Consider the following 25,630-nt stretch of genomic DNA (forward strand, 5'->3'; position numbering starts at 1 on the left):
ATTTAAAAAAAACTCTTTTAATAATCAAAGTTAGGCTTTATATTCGATATGGGATTTTACAAAATATTATTGTAGTAAATTCAGATTCGATAACAAAAATAAAAGAAAAAATTTCACATAAGATAAAAGGCATTTAAGAAAATTTTATGTGAGCGAGCTCTACCATTAGATATTGAAACAAAACAAAAATGAATTGGTGTCCGAATCATGGAATTAAGGCCACAAATTAGCGAAGTGGGCAGGGGGCCAGTCGATAGTTGTTTTAATGTCAAAAACGAGATTATAATGCTCACTGTCCATTAATAGAAGGGTACCCTCCATGATTAATCGTTTTAAAAAATTAGATATTTAAATTATAAAAAAAAACAGAGAGCAACAGTCCGAGGGAGGCCAGGGCACTGGCCTGTGACGGTGGGCCTTCCCTCCACGTCCATGGGGCGTTATCTCGCAAGCTAAGGAGGAAAATGGTGATTAATATCGATAATGATGTGTCAGTTCGTGGGCCTCCAACACTTCTCTTGGAGCTGGAAGTGACCAGTGACCAGTGACCGTTTCATCGTATGATGTCAGTTCTAATTAAATTGAAATAACCGATCACATTTAATCAATATAAAATTTTAATTTGAATTTTTAAAATATCTATTTTTCAACTAAATCAAAATTTTCGGTGACAGACCCTCGTAATGGTGACAAAAGATAAATACATTTATCCCTAATATTTCCGTCAATTCATATCAAGTGGCAAAAGGCGAAATCGTTCGCTCCCAGTGCTCTCGCCGCACCCGACCTAAGGCCATCACGAGGGAGGTAAATTATAGCATCCTGAGCGAGCATATGACAGATGGGGTAAGTTGCACAGGGACCGGGGATTTACGCTCCGATTACCCCGAGTTTCGACCCCGCGACCTCATGTGGCACCGTCAATTCATGTCAAGATCAATACGGAGGAGGTAAAATATAAATGATATTAATTTTTAGAATAATGACTAACACATAAAAAAATATTTATTTTAATTTTATCAAAATTCGAATCTCAAATTTTATGATGATAATAATTCATGCGTTAGTTACAAGACTCATCTAACCCTCTGTTTGGGAGGAGGTGAATAAAGGGGAGGGAAAGGTAAATATGGGTAAAATGAATTTTTACCCTTGTTTGGGAGAGAGTGAGCTATGAAGGGGAAGGGGAGAGAAGGGTAAAGCTTCCCCTTACATGCTCGGGAATAAGCAAAATTCCTTACACCCCAAATTAGGGTGTAAGGAAGGGTAAGGAGAAATTATTACAATTATATCCTTATTTATTTTTTCACATACAGATTTATTAAAAAAATAAGAAGATATTTTTGTAAATTTGTATATTTAACCTTCATTTCATCCATTTCCTCTCACATAAATTTTCCCTCCCTTCTAAATAAGGATAAGATAAATATATTATTTTTCCTTCCTTTTTCTCCCATCCCCTTCCATCCCTTTCTATTAATGAATTTTATCTTACCCCATCCAAACAGAGGCCAAGGGACGACAGACCGCCTGATATAAGATTTGGACGTGCCATCGATACAATCACGACAATTCATCCACGCATTTAGTGGGTGCTTCCAGCCGTGGGCCCGCCTGCTCGGCGATATAATCGAATCCACGTGCGCACGGATGTTTTCATTGCGCCACTTGACCGATCTTCTGCCCTCCACTCGAAGGGGGCCAAATGAATGACACCACGACGCCACATTATTCTCGGATATCAAGCAGACTAAATTGATGATATCTTTGAAAGATTTTGTTTTGGAGGCAAAGATGCGTAGACTAAAGGACAAGGTCAATGACTAGCTTGTTTCTGTTCGAATATTTTTCACCTAGATAGTGGTCGCACCGGTCGAGAGTAGATTCCTAGAGGCTAGATTTAGATTAGGCCTACTAATTTGGATGTCCTGTTGGATTGGATATGACACGATGTTTTATAGATCGGGTTAGGCATAACTTATAATAACATTTTTAATTTTTAATTTTTTTTTACATTGGTAGGCTCAGGTGATGAAATTTCTTTTTAAAAAATAGTAAAACAAATTAGAAAATATTTTTAATATTTAAGCGCAAAATTAACTCAAATATTTATAGATCGGGATAGATTGAGTAAGGCCCATCCCATCTGAGTGGGTGAAATGTATCTGCACGTCGATTTAAAACCTAGTCAATGGGCCAAATGCGAGGAACACTATTGAATGAGCCTGGGTCTCATGTGTGGGCCCAGATTTAGCTAGATTGATCTGATAGATAATAATTGGCAAACGGAAAAAAAAAATCAAATATAAAAAAATACACACGATAGGTATGTGTATATAGAATTGATATGTTAAGCAACGTTTCGTGTATGACCCATGAGTAAAATTCGATATAGGATATTTGACACGGTCAAAATCTAATTTTTTTAATCCCTCTCTTATTTGCATACGATAACTTTTCTTTCTTTCCTTTTAAATTAAAATAAACAACATTTCTCTCTCATATGATTGCATACAATAATTATTGTAGTGTTGATTTTTAAAAGTAGTGTAGCTACTACAACATCCTACTACAATATTGTAGCAATTACTACACAATAAATGTTACACGTTGTAGTAGCTACTATGTGTAGCAATTATTGTATAGCTACTGTGTTATAGCAGCTATTGTATTATAACTGTAACAACATGTAGTAGTTATTGTGTAGCAACTACTACACTGTTATAACAACTACTATGTTGGTCCCTTGGCGATCGGCTAGAGGGGTGAATAGCCCTGCAAACAAAAACGAACCTTCCTCCAATTTTTACAGCTTAATTAAAGGGTAATTTTGCATGCAGTCCCTATTGGTAAATAAATTTTTGCATGCAGTCCCCATCCATGAAAATCTTTGTTTTCACTCCCCAGTCAAACATATTTACCTAATTGGCCATGATATTTTTAGGTACAAAAAGTCTAAAAATCAGTATAAATCCTCTTAAATTGAGTATATTAACTTAGAATCTAGTATATTTTCTATCAAATTGAGTATGATTCTTTTTTCATCTCAAAATATACTCAATTTTAATTTAATGTGCTAAATTTAATAGGAATTATACTCATTTTTAGACTATTTGTATTGAAAAATATGAGGGTTAATTTCGATAGAAAAAATATACTCGATCCTAGTATAGAGTGTTGGATTCTAGTGTAAAGTGCTGAATTTAACAGGAATTATACTTGTTTTTAGATTTTTTATACCTAAAAAATAAGAATGACAATTTTGATAGAAAATATACTCGATTTTAATATAAAGTGCTGAATTTAAGAGGAATTATACTCGTTTTTGGATTTTTTGTATTCAATTTTAGACTTTTTGTACCTAAAAAATCTGAGGGGCAATTTAGGTAATAATATTTACATGAGGGAGTTGAAGCAAGTAATACTTTGCATGCAGGGAGTGGAAACAAAGGTTTTTTGAACATGGGGATTGCATGCAAAGTTAACATTGTGATGGGAGATTTTTCTCTAATTTACCGTTAATTTAATTAAACTTAACACTTGCATAAAAAAACTAAAAAACTAGAAATAAGAGGTACAATGCATTTACTTGGTTACAACCAGGGAGATTGTTAATCCAAGAAAGATGAAAGCGCATTAAACTCTTCTTCAAGCAGAGAAGTCTCTTTACAGTAATTAAAGCATTCAATTACAGAACAAAATTGAAAAGAAATGAATTATAAGTGTTGTGTCTTCGCTTCTGGGACCAAGGTTGTATTTATAATTCTGGTTGGGGAGCCTAGAAGGATTCCAGACACTTGGGAGGGGATAAACTTTTATCCTTATCGCAACGGAATGCACCACATCGGGTTCCGGATAAAAGCTTGCTCTGGGCACCCATACCCAAGTTAACATCATGTTAACTATTTAGTCCGGGTTCTTCCGCTTCGGCTCCACTTGTTTGGGTCCAGATCTTCCGCTCCGGCTCCACTTGCTTGGGTCTGGGTCTTCCGCTCCGGCTCCGCTTGGGTGATCTCTATCATTCGTAATAGGTCTCACCCAAACCCAACTTCCGCTTCGACTTCTCGTCTTTTGGAAACGTCGCGTGCCTCCTTCTCGTCCGCCCGCATACTCTTCCACAGCACCTCGTACCTCGGACGCACCAAGCACATCGGCTCTCTCCTGTGCCATCATTCTCGCTAGCTGTGTCTTTCGCTCGACTTCCTATGCTGCTAAGTTTCTGCACACTTAGACACAGGAGTTAAATACCAACAGAACCTAACTTTACTTGGTTGATCACATCAAAATTACCAGGGGGTACTTACAATCTTCCACTTTTTGATGTGAGCAAACCCCAAGTTAAGTTATGGTAAACCACAAATTTAATAGTTATAAAATAACAGTTCAAATTTTGAAAGTAAAAAAAAAATTGCAAGTACAAAAATTATAAAATTATAAAAATTGTACTACCCTCTCCTAAATGTAAACTTTACTACTCTCCCTTTTAATCACATAAAAATAGGATATCTTTAAAGACATTACTTGGAAAATCTAACACAAAAGTCTAAGGAAAAATTAAAGTTTGGATTTATCAATTAAAAAAATTAACATATATAAGTCATATAATATAAAGTTGAAATTATCAAAAACAAATTTAACATTAAGAAAAATTTAATATTTTTATAGATAAAGTTATTTTTCTCGAAAAAATTAACTTCTAAATAATTTTTAAATTTTTTTTGAAAAAGTATTTTTATAACAACTAATTAATTATCAGTTAGTTAATTAAATACTTATTTTAATAATTGGCTTCCAGGCTATGACGAGACACTGGACCTTCTTGGATATTGGAGCAACAAGTACTTTCTAGACAAAAGCCTTTTAAAAAATTAAATATTTAACTTTCTATCTGAAAACTAAATAATAATTAATCTAAGTATGATTTTAGAACCCAAAATAGGTTCCTTCCTCCAGGGTTAATCAAAAAATTTTGGGGAATATATTTCTGGGTTATTTTTCTAATTTGACCCTTATAGTCTTTGAGATACTAGTTAATCCTGAATAATTTCTAAAATTAAAACGAATAAAAGTTGAGCATGCATGACTTTTCAAATTTTCTATTTCTTTTTAAAAATTTTCATTTTCTATTTTTATTTTATTGAAATCTTCTATTCGATAAGATATAGCTAAGATTGATTTTAGCTCTTTCTTTTCTTTTTCTAACTTATAACAGTTTTTCGATAATATTTTTTATGAATTGAAATAACTTATTAGGAGGAAGAGTTCATATCTGACTTACCTTGTCGATCCCGCAATCTGAAGCTTCCCTTGAAGTACTGCTTTCTTCTGATGTCGCTCCTGTTGGTGCAGGTTGCACTAACGGTCTAACTCAGGTTTTGATGAATGACAAAGTAAGTTAAGTTAGGTTTATTGTGATCTAACAAGTTAACTAGGTATGCAGGAGAAATCCAGATAGGTCGACGGGATGACCGGATATCTGGCAGGAAATCGAGCTAGGTCGACGGGCTGACCGGATATCTGGCAAGAAATCCAGCTAGGTCGACGGGCTGACCGGATAGCTGGCACGAAGTCCAGATAGGTCGACGGGCTGACCGGATATTTGGCACGAAGTTCAGCTAGGTCAACGGGCTGACTGTATAGTTGGTACGAAGTCTGGACAAGTCGATGGGCTGACCGGATATCTGGCAAAGTGGTAAGTTAAGGTAAGTCACTAGAGGAAAGTGACTTGGTGAGGTTGCGCTCCCCGTTTGAGGGAACAGTAGGCGTCGATCCAATTTAGATCCATTTTGGAAATCTATGTTGAGATCTTGACTAGATTCTGGTATCGAAGAGACAGAATCTAATTACTACTCTATTTGTTATACTGTGCTAACTTTATTTTGTAGGGTAGTATAATTTTTTATTGTCTCAGATTAACCTTTTCTTGCAGGAAAAAAAGTTGCTGGAAAAGGGGGTCCAAGCGCTCGGAATGCCAAAAGTTATCTCGTTACCAGCATGAAGCGCGCTGATTGGATGGGTTAATGTCAAGGTCCGAGCACCCGGAATTGTTTATATAAGCAGTCTTCCACCAAGAGCCAAACACAACTTCTTCTACGAGTGCTCTCTTACGCGATGCTCCAAAGACGCTCCTGTGATGCTACGAAGCTCCTCCGATAACCTGCAACTCAATTTCATTTTTCTTGTTGTTGGTATTTTTTTTATAGTTCTTGTACTAAATTGTGTGATATTTTTTGCGAATTATTAGTGATTGCCGAACAAAAGTACTCTCACGTACAGGCCTTGGAGTAGGAGTTGACGAAGGCTCCAAACCAAGTAAAATTGGTTTGTTAGCGTTGCTTCTATTTTTTTCTTTTGCTGCGTACTTGATTTAATTTATGATTTTCGACAATAACTATTCACCTCCCTCTCTAGCAAACTTTACGATCCAACAGCTCCCCCTTCATCGATGCTCTCATGCTCATTTCAGATGAGCTTGCTTCATCTTCGTCTTCTTGGTGATTTGCTACTAGAGCAAGTTCGGTAAGGGCTTCTATCTCTGATTCGGATGATGTGTCATCACACGTCGTCTTTAGATTATACTTGAGTCGGGCTGGCTTCTTGTTCTTTTCCTTGTTCTTGTCTTTGCTCTTCAACTTTAGGCAATTATCTTTGACATACGCTTCTTCATTGTAGTGGTAGCATCTTACTTTCTTTTTTTCTTTTTGTACCTTGCACTTGATTAAATTTATTAGATTTAAATATTTTTTTTAAATTTTCTTACCATTAGCACCATTTCATCATCGTCAAGTGATGTCTCAGAATCTGGTTCGTCAGTTTTAGCTTTTAAGGTAATGTTTTGCCTTGATTCCTTCTTTAGACCTGCACTTTTTGACTCATGAATTTCAAAAGTTAAAAAAAGTTTTTCCAAAGTACTTACTTCTAAATCCTTAGAGATGAAATACGCATCTACTAAGGACAACCATTCCGGAGTCCTAGGAAATGCGTTAAGTGCGTACCTTAGCGAATCTCGGTTGGTTACCTTTTCTCTAAGATTCGTGAGTCCGGTAATGAGCTCCTTGATTCTTGAGTGGAAGTGTATGATGGTTCCGCCTTCTTCTAACTGGAGGTTGCTGATATGGTTTTTGAGCAGGTCCCGTCTCGCTAGTTTTGCCTCTGAGGTCCCTTCGTGTAGTTCTAGGAATTTCTCCCAGAGCTCCTTGGCTAACTCGTAGGCTCTGATTTGGTTGACTTCTTGTGATAGTAAGACGCTCAACAGATGAAACTATGCTTTGTCGTTTACCACGAAGTCAGTTTACTCCTTCTGAAGCGAATCCGCTATGATACCACTTGTTGTTCCCTTGGCGCCGGCTAAAGGAGGGTGAATAGCCCTGCAAACAAAAATGAACCTTCCTCTAACTTTTACAACTTAATTAAACTTAACACTTACATAAAAAAACAAGAAACTAGAAATAAGAGGCACAATGGATTTACTTGGTTACAACCGGGGAGGTTGTTAATCCAAGGAAGATGAAAGCGCACTAAATTCTCCTTCAGACGGAGAAACCTCTTTACAGTAATTAAAGCATTCAGTTACAGAACAAGATTGAAAAGAAATGAATTACAAGTGTTGTGTCTTCGCTTCTGGGACTAAGCCTGTATTTATAGCCATGGTCAGGGTGCCTGGAAGGGTTCCAGACACTTGGAAGGGGATAAACTTTTATGCCTGTAGCAACGGAATACACCACGTCACGTTCCGGATAAAAGCTTGCTCTGGGCACCCAGACCCAAGTTAACAACATGTTAACTATTTGGTTCGGGTTATTTCGCTCCGGCTCCGCTTGCTTTGGTTCGAGTCTTCCGCTCAGGCTTCAGCTCCGCTGAGTGATCTTAACCATCTAAAATAGGGCTCATCCAAACTCAACTTCCGACATTCCAGTAAATTTTTGCTTCGGCTTCTCGTCCCTCGAAAACATCGCGCGCTTCTTTCTTGTTCGTCCGCGTACTCTTTCGCAGCATCTCGTATCTCGGACGTACTAAGCCCGTCGACTCTCTCCCGTGCCATCCTTTTTGCTAGCTGCGTCTTTCGCTCAACTTCCTGTGCTGCTAAGTTCCTGCACACTTAGACACAGGGGTTAAATACCAACATGACCTAACTTTATTTGGTTGATCACATCAAAACTATCACGGGGTACTTATATACTGCACCGTTGTAGCAACTACTGTATAGTAACTGCTACAAGTTGTAGCAGCTACTGTATAGTAACGACTACAAATTGTAGCAATTACTACATAGTAACTGCTACAAGTTGTAGCAGCTATTGTTTAGTTGTAGTAGCTACTGTACAGTTATAGCTGCTACTGCATAGTAACTACTAAAAGTTGTAACAGCTACTGCATAATAGCTATTATAGCATTGTAACATCAGTACCACAATGATTGTTGCATGTAATAATAGGGTAAGGAAGATAAAATTTTATTTTAATTTAAGAGGAAAAAAAAGTTATTGCATACAGATGAGAGAGAGAGATTAAAAAAAAATTAAATTTTGGTCGTATCAGATCACCCACGTTGGATGTCATTCACGGTCGCGCACGAAGCGTCGCTTAGTATATCAATTCTCTATGTGTCTATATATATATATATGTTGCGCCACTTTCATTATAAGAGTACCCCCGTCACTTTTTCCTTTTATTTTTCTATTATAGCACCACCACGTCAAAAATTTAAAACCCTAAGCCCTTCGTCTCCCCTTTTCATCTAAAAAACCCAAACATTTCAAAAACTTCGTCTCCCCTTTCCCTCTAAAAAACTCAAATACTACGAACCCTCCTCCTTCGAGCTCCCTCATGCTGCCATTCACCGTCTTACTGATCAACTCGCCTCACCTAACCTCATCTTGCATGCCTGCAGTTGTTCATTTGTATGTACATGCTTATATTCTATTATCTATCTTTTATCTCTCTGCTCCGCAACAAAAAATAATTATCTCATCATGATGATTAACTTCTACAAATGATGCAAAAATTAACCCATACATATTTGTTGGTGTTATATGTCATATCAAATACAACTACATCACCAAATACACTATCAGTCATCCTTGATATATGATCCATCCAAAAATTTCTACTAAATATGTTATCTAAATCAATCTCGTAATCAAAGAAAAAAATTGAATTCTTCTCTTTCTCATATACAAATAACTCAATCAATGTTTCTATATCGATACCCTTTTGTTGATCCCTTTGCTCTTTCTCAAAGTTTCTAATATATCTTTATATGCAACTTACTTGCTTAGGCTCTCCAAACTCTATCTTTAATAATCACATTTGTTAACAAGTTAACACATTGACCTATAAAAATTGTTAAATCAATGCTTTCTTTGCTACCAAAATATTACGATGTGAGCATAACAAATGCACCTTTGAAAGAGTTGTGAGTTAACACACTATGACCTCTAAAAAGTTTCTAATATATCTTTTTGTGCAACCTACCCGCTTAGGTCCTCTAAACTCTATCTCTAATAATCACATTTGTTGAAAAGTTAACACATTGGCATTTGAAACTATTGAGTCAATGATTTCTTTGCTGCTGAAACATTACGATGTGAGTGTAGCAAATACACATATAACCAGTTCTTGCTTGAAGTTAGTGACAACCCAATTAGGTTCAGTTTGTTCCTTGACAATTGAAATCTTTGACATATAATCAGTTCTTACTTCACCAAGTGTTCTTTTTTTCATTGATCCCCTTTTGCCTTTTTATTCCGTTGATAATTTGTATGACCTTCTGTTGGACCCTGTGGTAGTTTTGATGTGATCAACCAAGTTAAGTTAGGTTCTGTTATATTTTGATCCTTGTGTCTAAGTGTGCAGGAGCTTAGGAACACAAGAAGTCGAGCGGAAGACGCAGCTAGTGAGAAGGATGACTCGGAAAGGGAACTGATGGCATCGGTACATCCAAGGGACGAGGTGCTGCGGAAAAGTACATCGGTGGATGAGAAGGATGTACACAACGTTCGATGGATGAGAAACTAGAGCAAAAGCCTGCTCGAGGAAGAAGGGCAAAAATTGGGTTCGGGTGAACCCTATTTCAGTTGACCGATATCACCTAAGCGATCAGAGCAGCAGAAGAGTTAAAATAGAGCTATGGAGTTGCTGGAGGTGCCTTAAACAAGAGTGGAAGGCGCCTCAACAACCTTTAGGCAGAAGGCACCTTCAGCCAGTCATCGAATGCGCCTTCGACTAGGCAGATTTTGCCGTTGGTAGTGGATAAATTTTTATCCACTCGCGTCTCGCTGGAGGCACCTTCCAGCTCTATGAAAGGTGTCCTCAAGTTACGGATAAGATTTTCCATGGGCTATAAAAAGGCCCCTGAACCTAGGAAATAAATAATCAACTCTTGTTTTAACGAGTGTAAGAGATTTTTTCGCCTTCAACGAAGGAGATTTTCTTTTAGTGCTTTCATTGGTCTTGGATTAACAACCACCTAGGTTGTAACCTAGTACATCTTGTGCCTTATCTTTTAAGTTGTTATTTTCACTTGTTATTATAGTTGCTTTTAATTAGAGTTGAAAGAACGAGAAAGGTGTTTATTTTATTTTGACAGGCAATTCATGTCCCTTTTGCCGGCCCCACTACGCCAACACCTTCTTTAAAGCATACAAATATTTTTCAGACAACTTCATTTGTCTTCTTATTTTTCTTGCTACTGTTTATCCTTGCATTAAATTCGGCTTCTCGTACATGCTGGTTATAGAATGAAAATGCATCCTCTAGTAATAAGAATTTCATCCCAATTTCTAGCTTTCGATCATCTGTAACTTGGGAGATGTATAACTGCCCCTCACCGTCATTTTTTTCCATTGCTAGGGAATTTCAAATTCTTCAATTAATTATCTAAAGTTTTGAACTAGGTCTTATTGTAACATAAAAATTCAAACTTGTACACTAGAAGTAGATGTTTTGCTCTAGATTATCAATCTGCTTTAAACATTACATGACAATAGGTGACTCAACAATAACATATCTCATATATTATACAACTAAAGTTACATCACATTTATTATACGACTAAAGTCACAATAATCACGGAAATGTGCAAGTTCTTATAAATTAAAGATATTATTAAGCATTTAAATTTAAAGAATTTAAAATCTGAACATTGTAGTAGCTATAACGTTCTTGTTTGTGGTCCTATCACATTGTAACAGTTACGGTTTAATAACTGCTATGATGTGGTTAGACCAGAACGTTGTAGCAGCTATGATTTGATAGCTATTACAACATGCTGACCAGAACAAGAACGTTATAACAACTATAAAATTGTAGCTGCTACAACATGATTACACCAAAACTTCCAAGAACAAGAATGTTGTAGCAACTACCAAATCATAGTTGTTACAACGTGTTAAACCCTAAACCCTAAGACAAGGCAGAAGCAAAGAGTTAAAAGATATATAGTAAAATATGGGCATGTACATGCAGATGAACAACACAGGCAGGCAAGGCGAGGTGAGTTGGCACCGAGAGAGTTAATCAGCAAAAATGGTGAAAAACAGCACGAGGGGGCTCAAAGGAGAAGGGTTCGTAGCGTTTGAGTTTTTGAGAGGAAAGGGGAGACGAAGGGTTTGAAATGCTTGGATTTTTTAGAGGGAAAGAGAGACGAAGGGTTTAGGATTTTTTTTTTAATTTACGATGAGACAGTGCTACAATAGAAAAAATAAATTAAAAAAATGACGGAACACTGCTACAGAGAAAGTCACATAAGCATAGATGCAAAGTCACACAACATATCAACTCTACATTTGATTTCATAATCTTATACCTAATAGTTAATTATATAACTTACACATCTGCTCAAATGTCATGTTTTATTATTATTATTATTATTATTATTATTATTTTTAATTTGTAGCTGGTATCTTATTTATTTGTTTACGTCGATTAATTCTAGATGATCAATCGGTCCAATAAAAATTATCTACATCTAGAGATGGTCGTGAATCGGATTGTTTCGATTATTAGGATAAAAAATTATCCGGTCCTACTAGATTAGATAGTATAATATTAAGACCTACATCCAGCCTTATATCCAGCGATTATTATGTATCAGATATCCGACGGATTGTCAGTTATTTGGATATCCGACCCTATAGTCAATGAAATATAAAATATAAATATAAAACAATAAAAAAATAAAATATTTTAAAATGATAATAGACATTACTTATTACACGTTGTAGTAGTTAATCGTCAATAGCTGCTACAACGTGTAACAACTTATTGACAGTAGCTACTACAACGTGTAGCAGTTTATCCGCAGTAGTTACTATAACATATAGCAACTTATCGACAGTAGTTGTTACAAGTAAGGGTGATCGCGAATCGGGTTGGTTCGGTTATTGAGATAAAAAATTATCCGACCCTATTACATCGGATAATGTAATATTAAGACACTACATCCGATCCTATATCCGGGAGATTTTTTTTTTCGATTCGATTCGGATCGGTATAAATGTTATTCCCCGGGTAGCTTCTGGAGTATGCAAACTGATCGTCGAGGCTAGTGTTCGACACTATCTCCGTAAACGATATTGCTCCGCTACGGTGCTTAACGGATTGTTGCAATTCGTTCCCAAGATACAACGACGACGAACGTCTCGGAATCGTAGCACTCCGACTTCCGAGACCAGCGAACCTTTTAGTAGACTTCTTGGACTCTTGAATTCACAAGATGAGATGAATGCTTGAGGAAGAGAAGAGAGGATTGAGAGATTGAGTGAATTTTCCATCATCTGGAGGGTTCTATTTATACTGAAAGAAGAGGTTGATTGTCCTTTGGGTGAGTGGATGTGTTCCTTGGGCTGGATCGATCTAGATCATCCATTCTGAAGGCTGAAGGGTTGTAACCCTTCACCAAGCCCACTTCAATCTCATCCATCAGATCTGAGGAGTTGTGGCCCTCAGATCCCGCCTATTGTCATCGGCTATCGGATCTGGATCCATTGATTCGATGCTTCAGATCAAGTCTCATCCCAAGCCGTCAGATCGTTACTCTTTGCGATCCAACGCTCTAGATCGCATCACAAGCGATCCATCATACCTATTTGATCAACGTTGATCAACGGTAGCCATCCATTCCCTAAGTCAATTGTCCAGTCATCTCCCTTTGCCCACGAGGATGCCGCATAGGTGCTGCCACGTCAGGTACCAGCCTGACACGTCACCCGAGTGCCACAAAGCGCCCATTATGCACGTGCGCACGTGGCGGGTGGCGGGCTCACAGGTGCGAGCACCTGCTCGCCCTGGGCTAAGGGGTAACCTGTCCTTTTATTTTTGTGTTAACTCCATTAACACATCTTCATTAATAAGTAGAGAATACACATCGAGAATTTCCGATATGGGACTATTCTCCCATGCACTTTATTAATGAATAATAAATGTTATTTTGGGCTGACTTTAAACATTAATTTCTCATTCACCCTTAATCGGTTTTAAGCAAATTAATAGTCTAAATCTATCTACGCGAATCGTAGATTTCAATTTTGAAGTCAATTACGACTTTCAACAATTGATGGCTTCCTTCCTCTAAATCGTTTTGGTCCATTTAAGGCCCCAATATCCAACAATCCCCCACATGAATGGAAATTAATGCAATGCGTGTATGCATGTTGACATTTTACAAGAGTTCAATCGATAAGTCACTGCATCGGGAGAGGTAGCTTGTGGCTTTGAACCTTCCGTAGTGAAATGCTATCGAGTATACTAGGCTGCGCAGTGAACGTGATGTCTTGAACTGCTCAGCTGTTGGTGTATACTGAGACAATAACACCAACACAGAGATCTATCTCACCTACTTTAGGTTCTCATGGTTGGTTCCGTTTCGGCCATGGATACCATCTTGGATTCATGAGTGTTTCATTGAAGCGGCCTGTCTTCACACTCACATAGGTGACACTTCTATCAAGAGTATCCTACCATACTCCACCTTATCAGGTATAGAAGTCACTAAAAGCATAAGCTTAACCTCACTACATGAGGTAGGATAGCACAAATTCATCCTAGGATTGGGATAGAGATAAACTATCTAATATGCTGGACCACAACTTCTGTAACTTCGTTGTCCCATTGAACCAAGATCTTGGGATCTCCAGTCAACAAGGTTGGGTTACCGCTACAGTCGTTTTTAGTTGTAGATTTTTTAATCCCATTCCTCTTGATGAGCAGTATACTTGATCTCGACTCAATCCCTTCGTTAGAGGATCTGCCAAATTATCTTTGGACTTAACATAGTCGATTGCAATCACTCCATTCGAGATCAACTGCCTAATGGCATTATGTCTATGACGTATATGTCGTGACTTCTCATTATACATATTACTCTGTGCCCTTCCAATCGCCGATTGACTATCACAGTGGATTAGTACGGCAGGCACAGGTTTCACCCAGCTAGGAATATCTTCCAAGAAATTCCGCAGCCATTCAGCTTCCTCAGCTGCTTTGTCTAGTGCTATAAACTCGGATTCCATAGTTGACCGAGCAATGCAAGTCTGCTTAGTGGATTTCCAAGATACTGCTCCCCCACCGATCGTGAATACATATCCACTAGTGGATTTGGAGTCTTTTGTATTTGATATCCAATTAGCATCACAATATCCTTCCAACACAGCGGGATATTTTCCATAATGTAATCCATAGTTCATAGTATATTTCAAATATCTGAGAACTCGCATCAATGCTTTCCAATGGGTGTCGTTTGGATTACTCGTAAAACGACTCAGTTTGTTGACCGTACAGGCAATATCCGGACGTGTACAGTTTGTGAGATACATCAAACTGCCTATTATCCGAGAATATTCCAACTGCAATATGGTCTCACCATGGTTTTTCGCTAAGTGTTGACTTAGATCCATAGGTGTTTTCACTGTAGAGAGATCGTACGCATTGAATTTTTTCAATACAGATTCTACATAATAGGATTGTGTTAAAACTATCCCTTCTGATGTCCTGAGAATTTTAATTCCCAATATAACATCTGCTTGACCCATATCTTTCATATCAAAATTTCTGGTCAACATTTTCTTTGTAGTCATGATTATATCATGATTACTGCCCATTATTAGCATGTCGTCTACGTATAGACAGACAATTACATAGCCTTCAGGTGTGTTTTTGACATAAATGCATTTGTCACATTCATTTATTCTGAATTCATTTGACAGCATTACTTTGTCAAATTTTTCGTGCCATTGTTTAGACGCTTGCTTAAGTCCGTACAACGACTTAACAAGTCGACACACCTTTTTCTCATTTCCAGGAGCCATGAACCCTTCGGGTTGCTCCATATAAATTTCTTCTTTCAACTCACCATTTAAGAACGCAGTCTTAACATCCATTTGATGTATTTCAAGGTCATACAGTGCTGCAATGGCTATTAGCACTCGTATGGACATAATCCTTGTCACCGGTGAGTATGTATCGAAGTAATTAAGGCCTTCCTCTTGCTTGTACCCCTTGGCTACAAGTCTGGCCTTATACTTGTCAATTGATCCATCAGCTTTACACTTACGTTTTAGTATCCACTTACAACCTAATGGTTTATTACCAGAAGGAAGGTCTACTAATTCCCAAGTATGATTATTCAAGATAGACTCAATTTCACTATTGACAGCTTCTTTCCACATTGGAGCATCGGGTCTAGAGAGAGCTTCACTTAATGTTCTTGGTTCCATTTCTGACATGAAAGTCATGAAATCTGGCCCGAACGATTTCTCAACTCTAGCCCGTTTGCTACGACGTGGCTCTTCACTTTGATCGTCAATAGTCCTTTTATAACAGCTAAGTTCGGTAACGTCATTTTTGTTTGAACTTTCGTTGTTATCACTTTCAACGTTTCCCTTTTTATTTGGGAATACGTTTTCAAAGAATATCACATTCCGAGATTCTATAGTTGTTCCCACATGTATATCAGGAATGTCTGATTTGTGAACTAGGAAATGATATGCACTACTATTATGGGCATATCCGACAAATATCGCATCGAACGTTTTAGGTCCGATCTTTACTTGCTTTGGTTTAGGTACTTCAACCTTTGCCAAGCACCCCCACACTTTCAGGTATTTGTACGATGGCTCGCGGCCTTTCCATAGTTCATATGGAGTTTTATCATTTTTCTTATGAGGGATTCTATTGAGAATGTGATTTGCCGATAATATTGCTTCCCTCCACAAGTTTTGAGGTAAGCCTGAATTTATCAACAAGGCATTCATCATTTCTTTTAGTGTCCGATTTTTACGTTCGGAAACACCGTTTGATTGAGGTGAGTAAGGCGCCGTTGTTTGATGGATAATGCCAGATTCTGTACAAAATTCATCAAACGGTGCACCATATTCTCCACCTCTATCGCTTCGAATTATTTTAATTCGTTTGTCAAGTTGGTTTTCAACTTCTGTTTTATAGGTTCTGAACGCCTCTAGGGCTTCGTCTTTACTTCTTAAAAGAAAGACATAACAGAACTTTGTGCAGTCATCTATAAAAGTAATAAAATATTTTTTACCTCCTCTAGTTTGTACAAATTTCAAGTCACATAGATCACTATGTATTAACTCTAGAGGAGTTGTTGTCCTTTCCACCGAATGAAAAGGTAGTTTCGTCATTTTCGCTTCCACGCACACTTCACATTTGTGTGTTCCGTCAACATTGACGTTTGGTAATAAATTTAATTTGACGAGACGTTTGAGAGTATTATTATTCACATGTCCGAGTCGATCATGCCATAAATTAAAACACTCAACAACATAGCTGGAAGCATTTATTTTATTACCATCAAAATTTCGGAGTACAAGCATTACAACCATTTTGAATATACCCTTTTCTAGGTACCCCTTTCCTACGAAGACACCATTCTTCGTAAGTACAAAGTTGTCTGACTGGAACACTAGCCTAAATCTGGCCTTGACCAATGCCGCTCCAGAAACTAGGTTCTTACTGATGTCGGGAACATGGAGTACATCAATGAATGTTAGCTCCTTTCCGGACGTCATCTTCAGAACAACCTTTCCGAGTCCAACAATTGGCGACGTCGTGGAATTACCCATATAGAGTTTCCTGTCATTTATTGGAGTATACTTGGAGAACATCGCTTTATCGGAATAGATATGACGAGTTGCTCCAGTATCAATGAACCACTGCTTCGGGTTGGTATCCACCAAGTTGGCTTCAAATACAACCGCAGTGAGATCCAAGTCCTCAAGAGAGGTTGCGACATGATTCGCAACATCCTTTGGCCCCTTAGTTGGCTTCTTTGGGCGTCTGTAGTCCTTGGATAGGTGTCCTGCCTTTCCACAGTTGTAGCAGGAGCCTTTGAACTTCTTTGCTTGAGCCTTCTTTTTGAACTGCTTTGGCTTTTTGGCGTTCGGCTCGACCAGGTTGGACATTTCGTCTATAGTCCGTTTGGTTCCTCTGGAGTCGGATAACTTTCGATTATCCTCCTCTATTCGTAGCCTCAGGATCAGGTCTTGCAGCCCTATCTCCTTGTGCTTGTGCTTTAGGTAATTCTTGAAATCCTTCCATGACGGAGGGAGCTTCTCAATTACCGCAGCAACTGCGAATGTCTCGTTCAGCTTCATGCCTTCGGCGTCCATATCATGCAGTATTAATTGCATATCTTGGACTTGAGATGAGACGCTTTTTGAGTCCACCATCTTGAAATCCAAAAACCGACCGACGATGAATTTCTTCAATCCAGCATTTTCGGTCTTGTATTTCTTCTCAAGGGATTCCCACAAAGATTGTGCCGTCTCCAGAGAACAATATACGTTATATAACGTGTTGTCCAAGGCGTTGAGTATATAATTGCGGCACAGAAAATCTCCGTGAGACCACGCATCGCTAGCCGCCTTACTACCTTCCGTAGCGGCTGGCGTGTCTTCGTGCAAAAATCGTACAAGGTTTAGCGTTGTTAGATAAAACAACATCTTCTGCTGCCATCTTTTGAAGTTGGTTCCGGTGAATTTCTCCGGCTTTTCTCCGTGCGGAATGGTTGTCGGAATGGCAGTCGGAACGATGGTCGGAACGGCCGTCGGAATGTCGTTGGTATCCATATCAGTTTGCACGGAATATCGTTTACGACTGTTATTCCCCGGGTAGCTTCTGGAGTATGCAAACTGATCGTCGAGGCTAGTGTTCGACACTATCTCCGTAAACGATATTGCTCCGCTACGGTGCTTAAGGGATTGTTACAATTCGTTCCCAAGATACAACGACGACGAACGTCTCGGAATCGTAGTACTCCGACTTCCGAGACCAGCGAACCTTTTAGTAGACTTCTTGGACTCTTGAATTCACAAGATGAGATGAATGCTTGAGGAAGAGAAGAGAGGATTGAGAGATTAAGTGAATTTTCCATCATCTGGAGGGTTCTATTTATACTGAAAGAAGAGGTTGATTGTCCTTTGGGTGAGTGGATGTGCTCCTTGGGCTGGATCGATCTAGATCATCCATTCTGAAGGGTTGTAACCCTTCACCAAGCCCACTTCAATCTCATCCATCAGATCTGAGGAGTTGTGACCCTCAAATCCCGCCTATTGTCATCGGCCATCGGATCTGGATCCATTGATTCGATGCTTCAGATCAAGTCTCATCCCAAGCCGTCAGATCGTTACTCTTTGCGATCCAACGCTCTAGATCGCATCACAAGCAATCCATCATACCTATTTGATCAACGTTGATCAACGGTAGCCATCCATTCCCTAAGTCAACTGTCCAGTCATCTCCCTTTGCCCACGAGGATGCCGCATAGGTGCTGCCACGTCAGGTACCAGCCTGACACGTCACCCGAGTGCCACAAAGCGCCCATTGCGCACGTGCGTAGGTGTTGCCACGTCAGGTACCAGCCTGACACGTCACCCGAGTGCCACAAAGCGCCCATTGCGCCCATTGCGCACGTGTGCACGTGGCGGGTGGCGGGCTCACAGGTGCGAGCAACTGCTCGCCCTGGGCTAAGGGGTAACCTGTCCTTTTATTTTTGTGTTAATTCCATTAACACATCTTCATTAATAAGTAGAAAATACACATCGAGAATTTCCGATATGGGACTATTCTCCCATGTACTTTATTAATGAATAATAAATGTTATTTTGGGCTGACTTTAAACATTAATTTCTCATTCACCCTTAATCGGTTTTGAGCAAATTAATATTCTAAATCTATCTACGCGAATCGTAGATTTTAATTTTGAAGTCAATTACGACTTTCAACAATTGATGACTTCCTTCCTCTAAATCATTTTGGTCCATTTAAAGTCCCAATATCCAACAATAAATATGTTGCTCGATTTGACTGCCCCTATCTACATCATCACTCGGGGCTCAAATGTTGTTCTTTAGATTTAATGATGTCTCTTAAATTTACAGATAGTTCAAGCACGACCAATGACAGAATCAGAAATTTTATAGCCCTCGATCGATCCGGATCGAGCAGACTAATCGAAAAAAAGGCCGGAATAAGCTTCCTCTTTCTCTCCTACATTCTTTCTTTCTCCTGTAGCAAATCCGAACTCGAGCTCCTCCTCAACATCATCTGCCCTGGGCTAAAGCCGGGTAGGGCAAAACGTGGCTCCTCCCTCGTAAACATCGATGATGGGAAGAGTTGACCACCACAAAACTCCAAATTGAACTCCGGCTTTTATTCATACACGGTGTCTCACTAAAGCTAAATTGACTATATTTATTGGCTCAGTTGAACCTATTGGCTCACTCAACTAACTTAATTAGGATATCTAAATTGAATTGCACAATCTGATAAAACTATTGAACCAATTCACCCCTTTGGACTCCAATGCACACGGTCTCACTAAATCTAAATTGCTTTTAGTTATTGGCTCACTCGAACCAATTAGCTCACTCAACTAACTAAACCGATCAGCTCATTTGAATTGCACAATCTGATAAACTTACTGTACCAATCCGTCCACCTATAGCTCACCTTCACCTTCGAGGGCAACTAATGGATGAAACCTAAATCAAATATCAATTGAGAAATGAAATCACCCTGTGGTCAATCAATTGATTAGATAATCAAAGTAGAAGAGTTAGCTGACCTACACATATAACACGCACCACATCAGACTATACCGAACTTTCTAACGGCCCAAACATCAAATTTCATCGACTCACGTCCCACATCCTCAACGGTCAACGGTCCAAACACATACAATAGTAAGAGTTGGCCACCAAATAATTGTCACCAACACTATTTATGCGCTCTCGCATCCATCGAACTCCGACGACGACGAAGATAGACATGGCGGACCAAAAGACGGCGTCGTTTTCCGGCAGCTGCCTCGCAATGGCGGCCGCGATGTGCATGCTCTTGGGGATGGCTTCCGCGCAATCCAGTTGCACCAGCGTGATCATCAGCCTGGCGCCTTGTCTCAACTACATCAGCGGCAACGCCTCCACGCCCTCCTCCTCTTGCTGCTCGCAGCTGGCCAGAGTCGTGCAGTCCCAGCCGGCGTGCCTCTGCTCGGTGCTCGACGGCGGCGCCTCCTCGCTCGGCGTCACCGTGAACCAGACCCGGGCCTTGGCGATGCCCGGCGCATGCGGCGTCCAAACTCCGCCAGCGAGCGAGTGCAACGGTGAGTGCTCTGTTTCACTCGCAGCCTACGAAAGTGCGGTATGTGCAGCCCGGAGTTAACCATTGCTTGTTGCGCGCGTGTTTATTACAGATGGAGCAGGATCATCGGCGGCACCCGCCAAAACTGCGCCGGAGACTCCCTCCTCGACACCATCACCTCCGGCGGCAGGTGCTTAATGAATGCCCCCTTCTATACTTAATCTGCGCCCTGTTTTAGAAATTCATATAAAAAAAATTGGAAATGTTGTTTTTTAAATGATGAAGGAGGTGGATCGAAGGCAACTCCGGTGACGACCTCAAAAGCTGTTTCTTACAAGCCTACTGGTCCTCTGTTTGTTTCAGTCCTCTTCCTCGCTGTTTTCACGTGTCTCCTTCAGTAAACTCAGAGTCAGTCCACTGCAGTTGAATTATGAGTTATTTTGTTTACCCTTCCTTGTGCTCGATATATATATATGATTTGAATTATCTTTCATATTCAAACGGGTTGTCAGACCATCTCTTCTCCCTTTGGCCGCAAGCCAGACGACAATTTGCAATCTCATCTGATCACTAAAATCAACTACTGATTGATTGACACACTGATTCGTTAGGAAACGATTGGCAATCAATGCAGATGGAGACGACGCTTGCCAATCAGCCCAAACAATCCGGTGCATGATGAGATGCTATACATAGTATACCCACTGCATATGGCACGCAGTATGAGAGGAAACAATTCTTGGTGCCCGGTGACTTCACATGGACTTGTCCCTCAGAAGATATTATCAAACCAGAGGAAACTGTCAATCGCACAGCATGTAACTAACACAATAACGTCAAATCACCAAAACAAGAAAACAAAAACCTAGAGAATCCATTTCCAGCCCCCACCCTCTGCCCTATCCCACTTAATCCTCCCCTTAATGCAGGGCGATGGCCAACCATGAGGCCCTCCAACTGACCTTGTCCCGTGTCCCACTTTGCAAAATGGAGGGCACAAAGTCCTACATATATAATGCCTTCATCAGCATCTATTCCTACAAATCCGAGCCTGAGGATGGAGGTTGAGTCAGTCAGGTGCGAGTGCTGTGGGCTGGAAGAAGACTGCACCTGCGACTACATAAGCAGTGTGAAGGCAGACTTCGGCGGTAAGTGGCTCTGCGGCCTCTGCTCGGAAGCCGTGAGATATGAGTTCGGCAAGGGGGAGAGGAAGAGCCATGAGGAGGCCGTGAAGGCTCACATAGCCTTCTGCAGGAGGCACAACTCCAACCCGGCCGTCCGCGTCGCCGACGGCATGAAGCAGATGCTGAGGAGGAGGTCTGGAAGCTTGTCGAAAGCAACGGCCGCCGAGAAAAATGTCTAGTTGGGAATCTGTTTTTCTCTACCACTGCATGCGTTGCTTGTTGTAATGTGCAAAGCATTTGATCACTAGGAAATTAAAATCTGTTGAAATTGTTATTTTGTAGCTAGGTTTCGATTCATACATTATTGTGGCATTTAGTGGAAACAAGTGAGACCACACAAAGGATCTCACTTGTGAGTCATCTTGATGGTTCGAAAATCAGTTTTATGTTTGTTTTTTTTTCGAAATAAAAGGGAGAAATCAGGTCAAACAATTCACAAAATATACATGTTGGATCGAAAGAAAACGCAGGTTCAAAGAAGCTGAAATAGATTGTGTGCTTCTTTTTCAATTGAGCTAGTGACAAATTTGATCCAAGAACTCGTAACAAAAGTTTTGTGAAACACAATAGCAAAAAATGAATTTATCGATCTCTTTCACAATGAACAATGTAAGAAAGATAAGCATATTTCGAGATCAAGAGATTATGAAGGTATCTTGTTTTGGATTATAATGATCCATAATAGTTTTCAGCCACGCCATTCTCTTTTCTCGAATGACGAATTTTATTACCTTTTTCTTGGTATTCTACTAAATCTTAGAAGATTATTTCTAAACACAAAGTGTTCAAATCAATGAATTCAATAGTTTACGCCATACCTGATGAACAGAACTGAGGGCCTCATGGTGCAGTTTCCTTAGAGAACAGAACCGATCAGAGTTGCATGTCTGCAGCAATGAAGCAGGCCACAATAGGTTGCCCTAAGATAGTGTTTTAAGACTGGAATGCACAATTAATAAATATCATTATGTAGTTAGACAAGGTCCAGTGGGAAGAATCAAGGGAAACTCTGAAAATATTTAGATCATGGATATACACCTAAATGCTTTATCACTACACCAAATCAAGAACGTTTACCTCCAAATTAGTCGGACTCAATATGGAACCTGAATTATATTATTAAAAAAAACAGTGATTGAGGAGTAGCCCCTCGCCCTGCTGCCACACCATGATAATTGTGGCACTATCCCACACATACCAACTTTATGTTTTTGAATGTTTTTTTCTCTGAAAAAATAAATAAAACAAGATCTTACCGAACTAAATTTTTGCTGTTTGTAAGAAAGGGAGCATGTTCTTTCTAAAAACCGTCTATTTGGTTTTTTAATTATGCCTGCCATGACATTGCATATGTATCTTAGTAATTTATTAGAAGGCATGATTTTCGAATTTATTAAAAGACATACTACTTTGATATTTACTAAAGAAAGTATTTTTTTTTTATAATGCTCTTTCCATTTTATGTTCTTGACAAATTTGATTATTTTTTATTTTTCTCTCTTCTTTTTCCTCCTATGCATACAATGTCTTTTCTCTTTCCTCTTTTATTTTCTCTTTCTTCTCTTTTGCATGATAACGTGAATTTAAAAAGCCTCTTGAGAAGCCAATGCTTTAGCTGATTCTTTTAAAAATATTTTAATGCTCTTGAGAAGTCAAAATAAGCAATGAATAGCACCATATGACTCTTTTGAGTCTTAGAAATCCATAGGATATGAAATGAGTCTAATCTTACCTGTGCAGAGGTCTATTAGTGAATTTCGATCAAAATCCACTAATGGACTTAGATATGTCCGATTGGACTCATTTCAGGTTATATGGATTTCTGAGACTGCAAGGAGTCAAATAACTATCTATTGCTTATTTTGGCTTCTCAATGATGTTAAAATATTTCTAGAAGAATCAGCTAAAAAATCTCATTGCCCATGTTGGACCTGATATGAAATTATATCAGACCCAACGTGGGTCTCATATTGAACCTGATATAGAATCATATCAGGCTCAATGTGGACTTGATATGATTTTGTATTAGGCCCATATTGAGATTTTTTTGTTGATTGTTCCATTAATATTTAACAACTTTTGAGAAGTCGAAACAAGTAATGGATAACACGTTTTGACTCCTTACAACTTTAGAAATCTACAAGATCTGAAAATGGGTCAAATCTGACCTATCTAGGTCCATCAGTAGGTTTCGATCCGATTAGACTAATTTTATGACCAAACCCACTAATGGAGTTAGAAAGGTTTGATTGGACCCATTACTATTTTCTGCATTTCTAGTGATAGTTCAAAAGTTTTGAAAAAAAATAAATTCTTTTTTTTTAAAATTTTTTTTAATTTTTTTCTTAAACTTGTTACAGGAGATCAAATCCAATAAAATAAATCAGACCCTTCGAGATTTAAAGATTGTTTTCTAAGTTTAAGTATCGTGTCCCAATTTAAATTAATTAAGGATTGGACATTAAAATGACGATTTCAAACGGAAGGAAAATGCCCAAATACTACTAAAAGAGATAGATATCATTTACCCTATTTTATTAATTAATTTTCCTCTTTTCTTCCTCCTTTGCTTGGACCTGTGCTTGCTTCTCCCTCTCTTCTCCACCCTCACTGTGTCACTCTATTTTTTCCCCCCCCCTTTTTATTAGGCCTGATATGGGGAGATATCAGGTCCAATGCGGACTTAATCTCCCATAATAGGTTTGAGAAAAAAAAATTAAAAAAAAAAAGAATTTATTTTTTTAAACTTTTGAACGACCACTAGGAATGACAAAAATAGTAATGTGTCAAATCAGACATTTCTAGTTTCATCAATGGATTTTGACATAAAATTGGTCCAATCGGACAGAAACCCAATGATGGACCTAAATAGGTCTGATTGGACCCATTTCAGATCTTGTAGATTTCTGAGGTTGCAAGGAGTCAAAAGGTGTTATCCATTACTTGTTTCGGCTTCTCGAAAGGTGTTAAATATTAATGGAACAATCAACCAAAAAAATTCCAATGTGGGCCTGATATAGAATCATATCAGGTCCACAATAGACCTGATATGATTCTATATTAGGCCCAACATGGGCCTGATATGATTCTATATCAAGTCCACATTGGACCTGATATAATTCTATATTAGGCGCAGTGTGGGCATGATATGGGATTTTTTAGCTGATTCTTCTAAAAATATTTTAATACTACTGAGAAGCCAAAATAAGCAATTGATAACACCGTTTAACTCCTTACAACCTCAGAAATCCATAGGATCTGAAATGAGTCCAATCAGACATGTTTAGGTCTATCAGTGGATTTTGACTAAAACCCACTAATGAGCCTACATAGGTCCAATTGGATCCATTTTAGATCCTATAGATTTCTGAGACTGCAAGGAGTCAAACAGTGCTATCCAATGTTTATTTTGACTTCTCAGGAGTGTTAAAATATTTTTAGAAGAATCGACTAAAAAATTAGCTTTTAAAGAGGTTTTTTAAGCTCACGTTATCATGCATGCAAAAAAGAGGAAAGAGAAAATAGGAGAGGAAAGATAAGAGATGTTGCATGCATAGGAGAAAAGAGAAGAAAGAGAGAAATGGAAGAGAAAAAGAAAATTGAAAAACACTCAAATTTGTCAAGAGGATAGAATGGGAAGAGCACTATAAAAAAGTGCTCCCTTTGGTAAATACTAAAGTAGCGTACGTCTTTTAGTAAATTCAAAAATCTAAGTATACCTTTTGGTAAATTACCGTATGTATTTATATCAAGTGCTATTAAAATATTGATGTAGGAGGATCTAAAAATTTTTATTATTATTTTTGATAATTTTTTAAATATTTAAGGTATTTTTTGAATTTTGAATCTATT

The 25,630-nt window shown here is 38.7% G+C and overlaps 2 protein-coding genes across 2 annotated transcripts; both read left to right on the forward strand.

Annotated features, from left to right (window-relative positions):
- The first annotated feature begins 20,243 nt into the window (after nucleotides 1-20,243).
- Nucleotides 20,244-22,063, forward strand: LOC122013423 (non-specific lipid transfer protein GPI-anchored 5-like). Its single transcript, XM_042569705.1, has 3 exons — nucleotides 20,244-20,616; nucleotides 20,707-20,784; nucleotides 20,880-22,063. Exons 1-3 carry the CDS (start codon nucleotides 20,283-20,285, stop codon nucleotides 20,993-20,995), a joined length of 528 nt encoding a protein of 175 aa, XP_042425639.1. The 5' UTR covers nucleotides 20,244-20,282; the 3' UTR covers nucleotides 20,996-22,063.
- LOC122013433 lies at nucleotides 21,610-22,063 on the forward strand. The gene has a single exon (XM_042569718.1). The coding sequence runs from the start codon at nucleotides 21,610-21,612 to the stop codon at nucleotides 21,955-21,957; it is 348 nt and encodes a 115-aa protein (XP_042425652.1). The 3' UTR covers nucleotides 21,958-22,063.
- Nucleotides 22,064-25,630: the final 3,567 nt, after the last annotated feature.

This window comes from Zingiber officinale, chromosome 1A, assembly GCF_018446385.1.
Source record: "Zingiber officinale cultivar Zhangliang chromosome 1A, Zo_v1.1, whole genome shotgun sequence".
In the NCBI taxonomy this organism is placed as follows: domain Eukaryota; kingdom Viridiplantae; phylum Streptophyta; class Magnoliopsida; order Zingiberales; family Zingiberaceae; genus Zingiber; species Zingiber officinale.

Excerpts from the sequence above, each read along its gene's own strand:
- LOC122013433 (XM_042569718.1), top strand. The coding sequence starts at position 21,610 with ATGCCTTCATCAGCATCTATTCCTACAAATCCGAGCCTGAGGATGGAG.
- LOC122013423 (XM_042569705.1), top strand. The coding sequence starts at position 20,283 with ATGGCGGACCAAAAGACGGCGTCGTTTTCCGGCAGCTGCCTCGCAATG. Across the intron at positions 20,617-20,706 it reads GCCAGCGAGCGAGTGCAACG|ATGGAGCAGGATCATCGGCG; the intron begins GTGAGTGCTCTG and ends TGTTTATTACAG. Across the intron at positions 20,785-20,879 it reads ACCATCACCTCCGGCGGCAG|GAGGTGGATCGAAGGCAACT; the intron begins GTGCTTAATGAA and ends TAAATGATGAAG.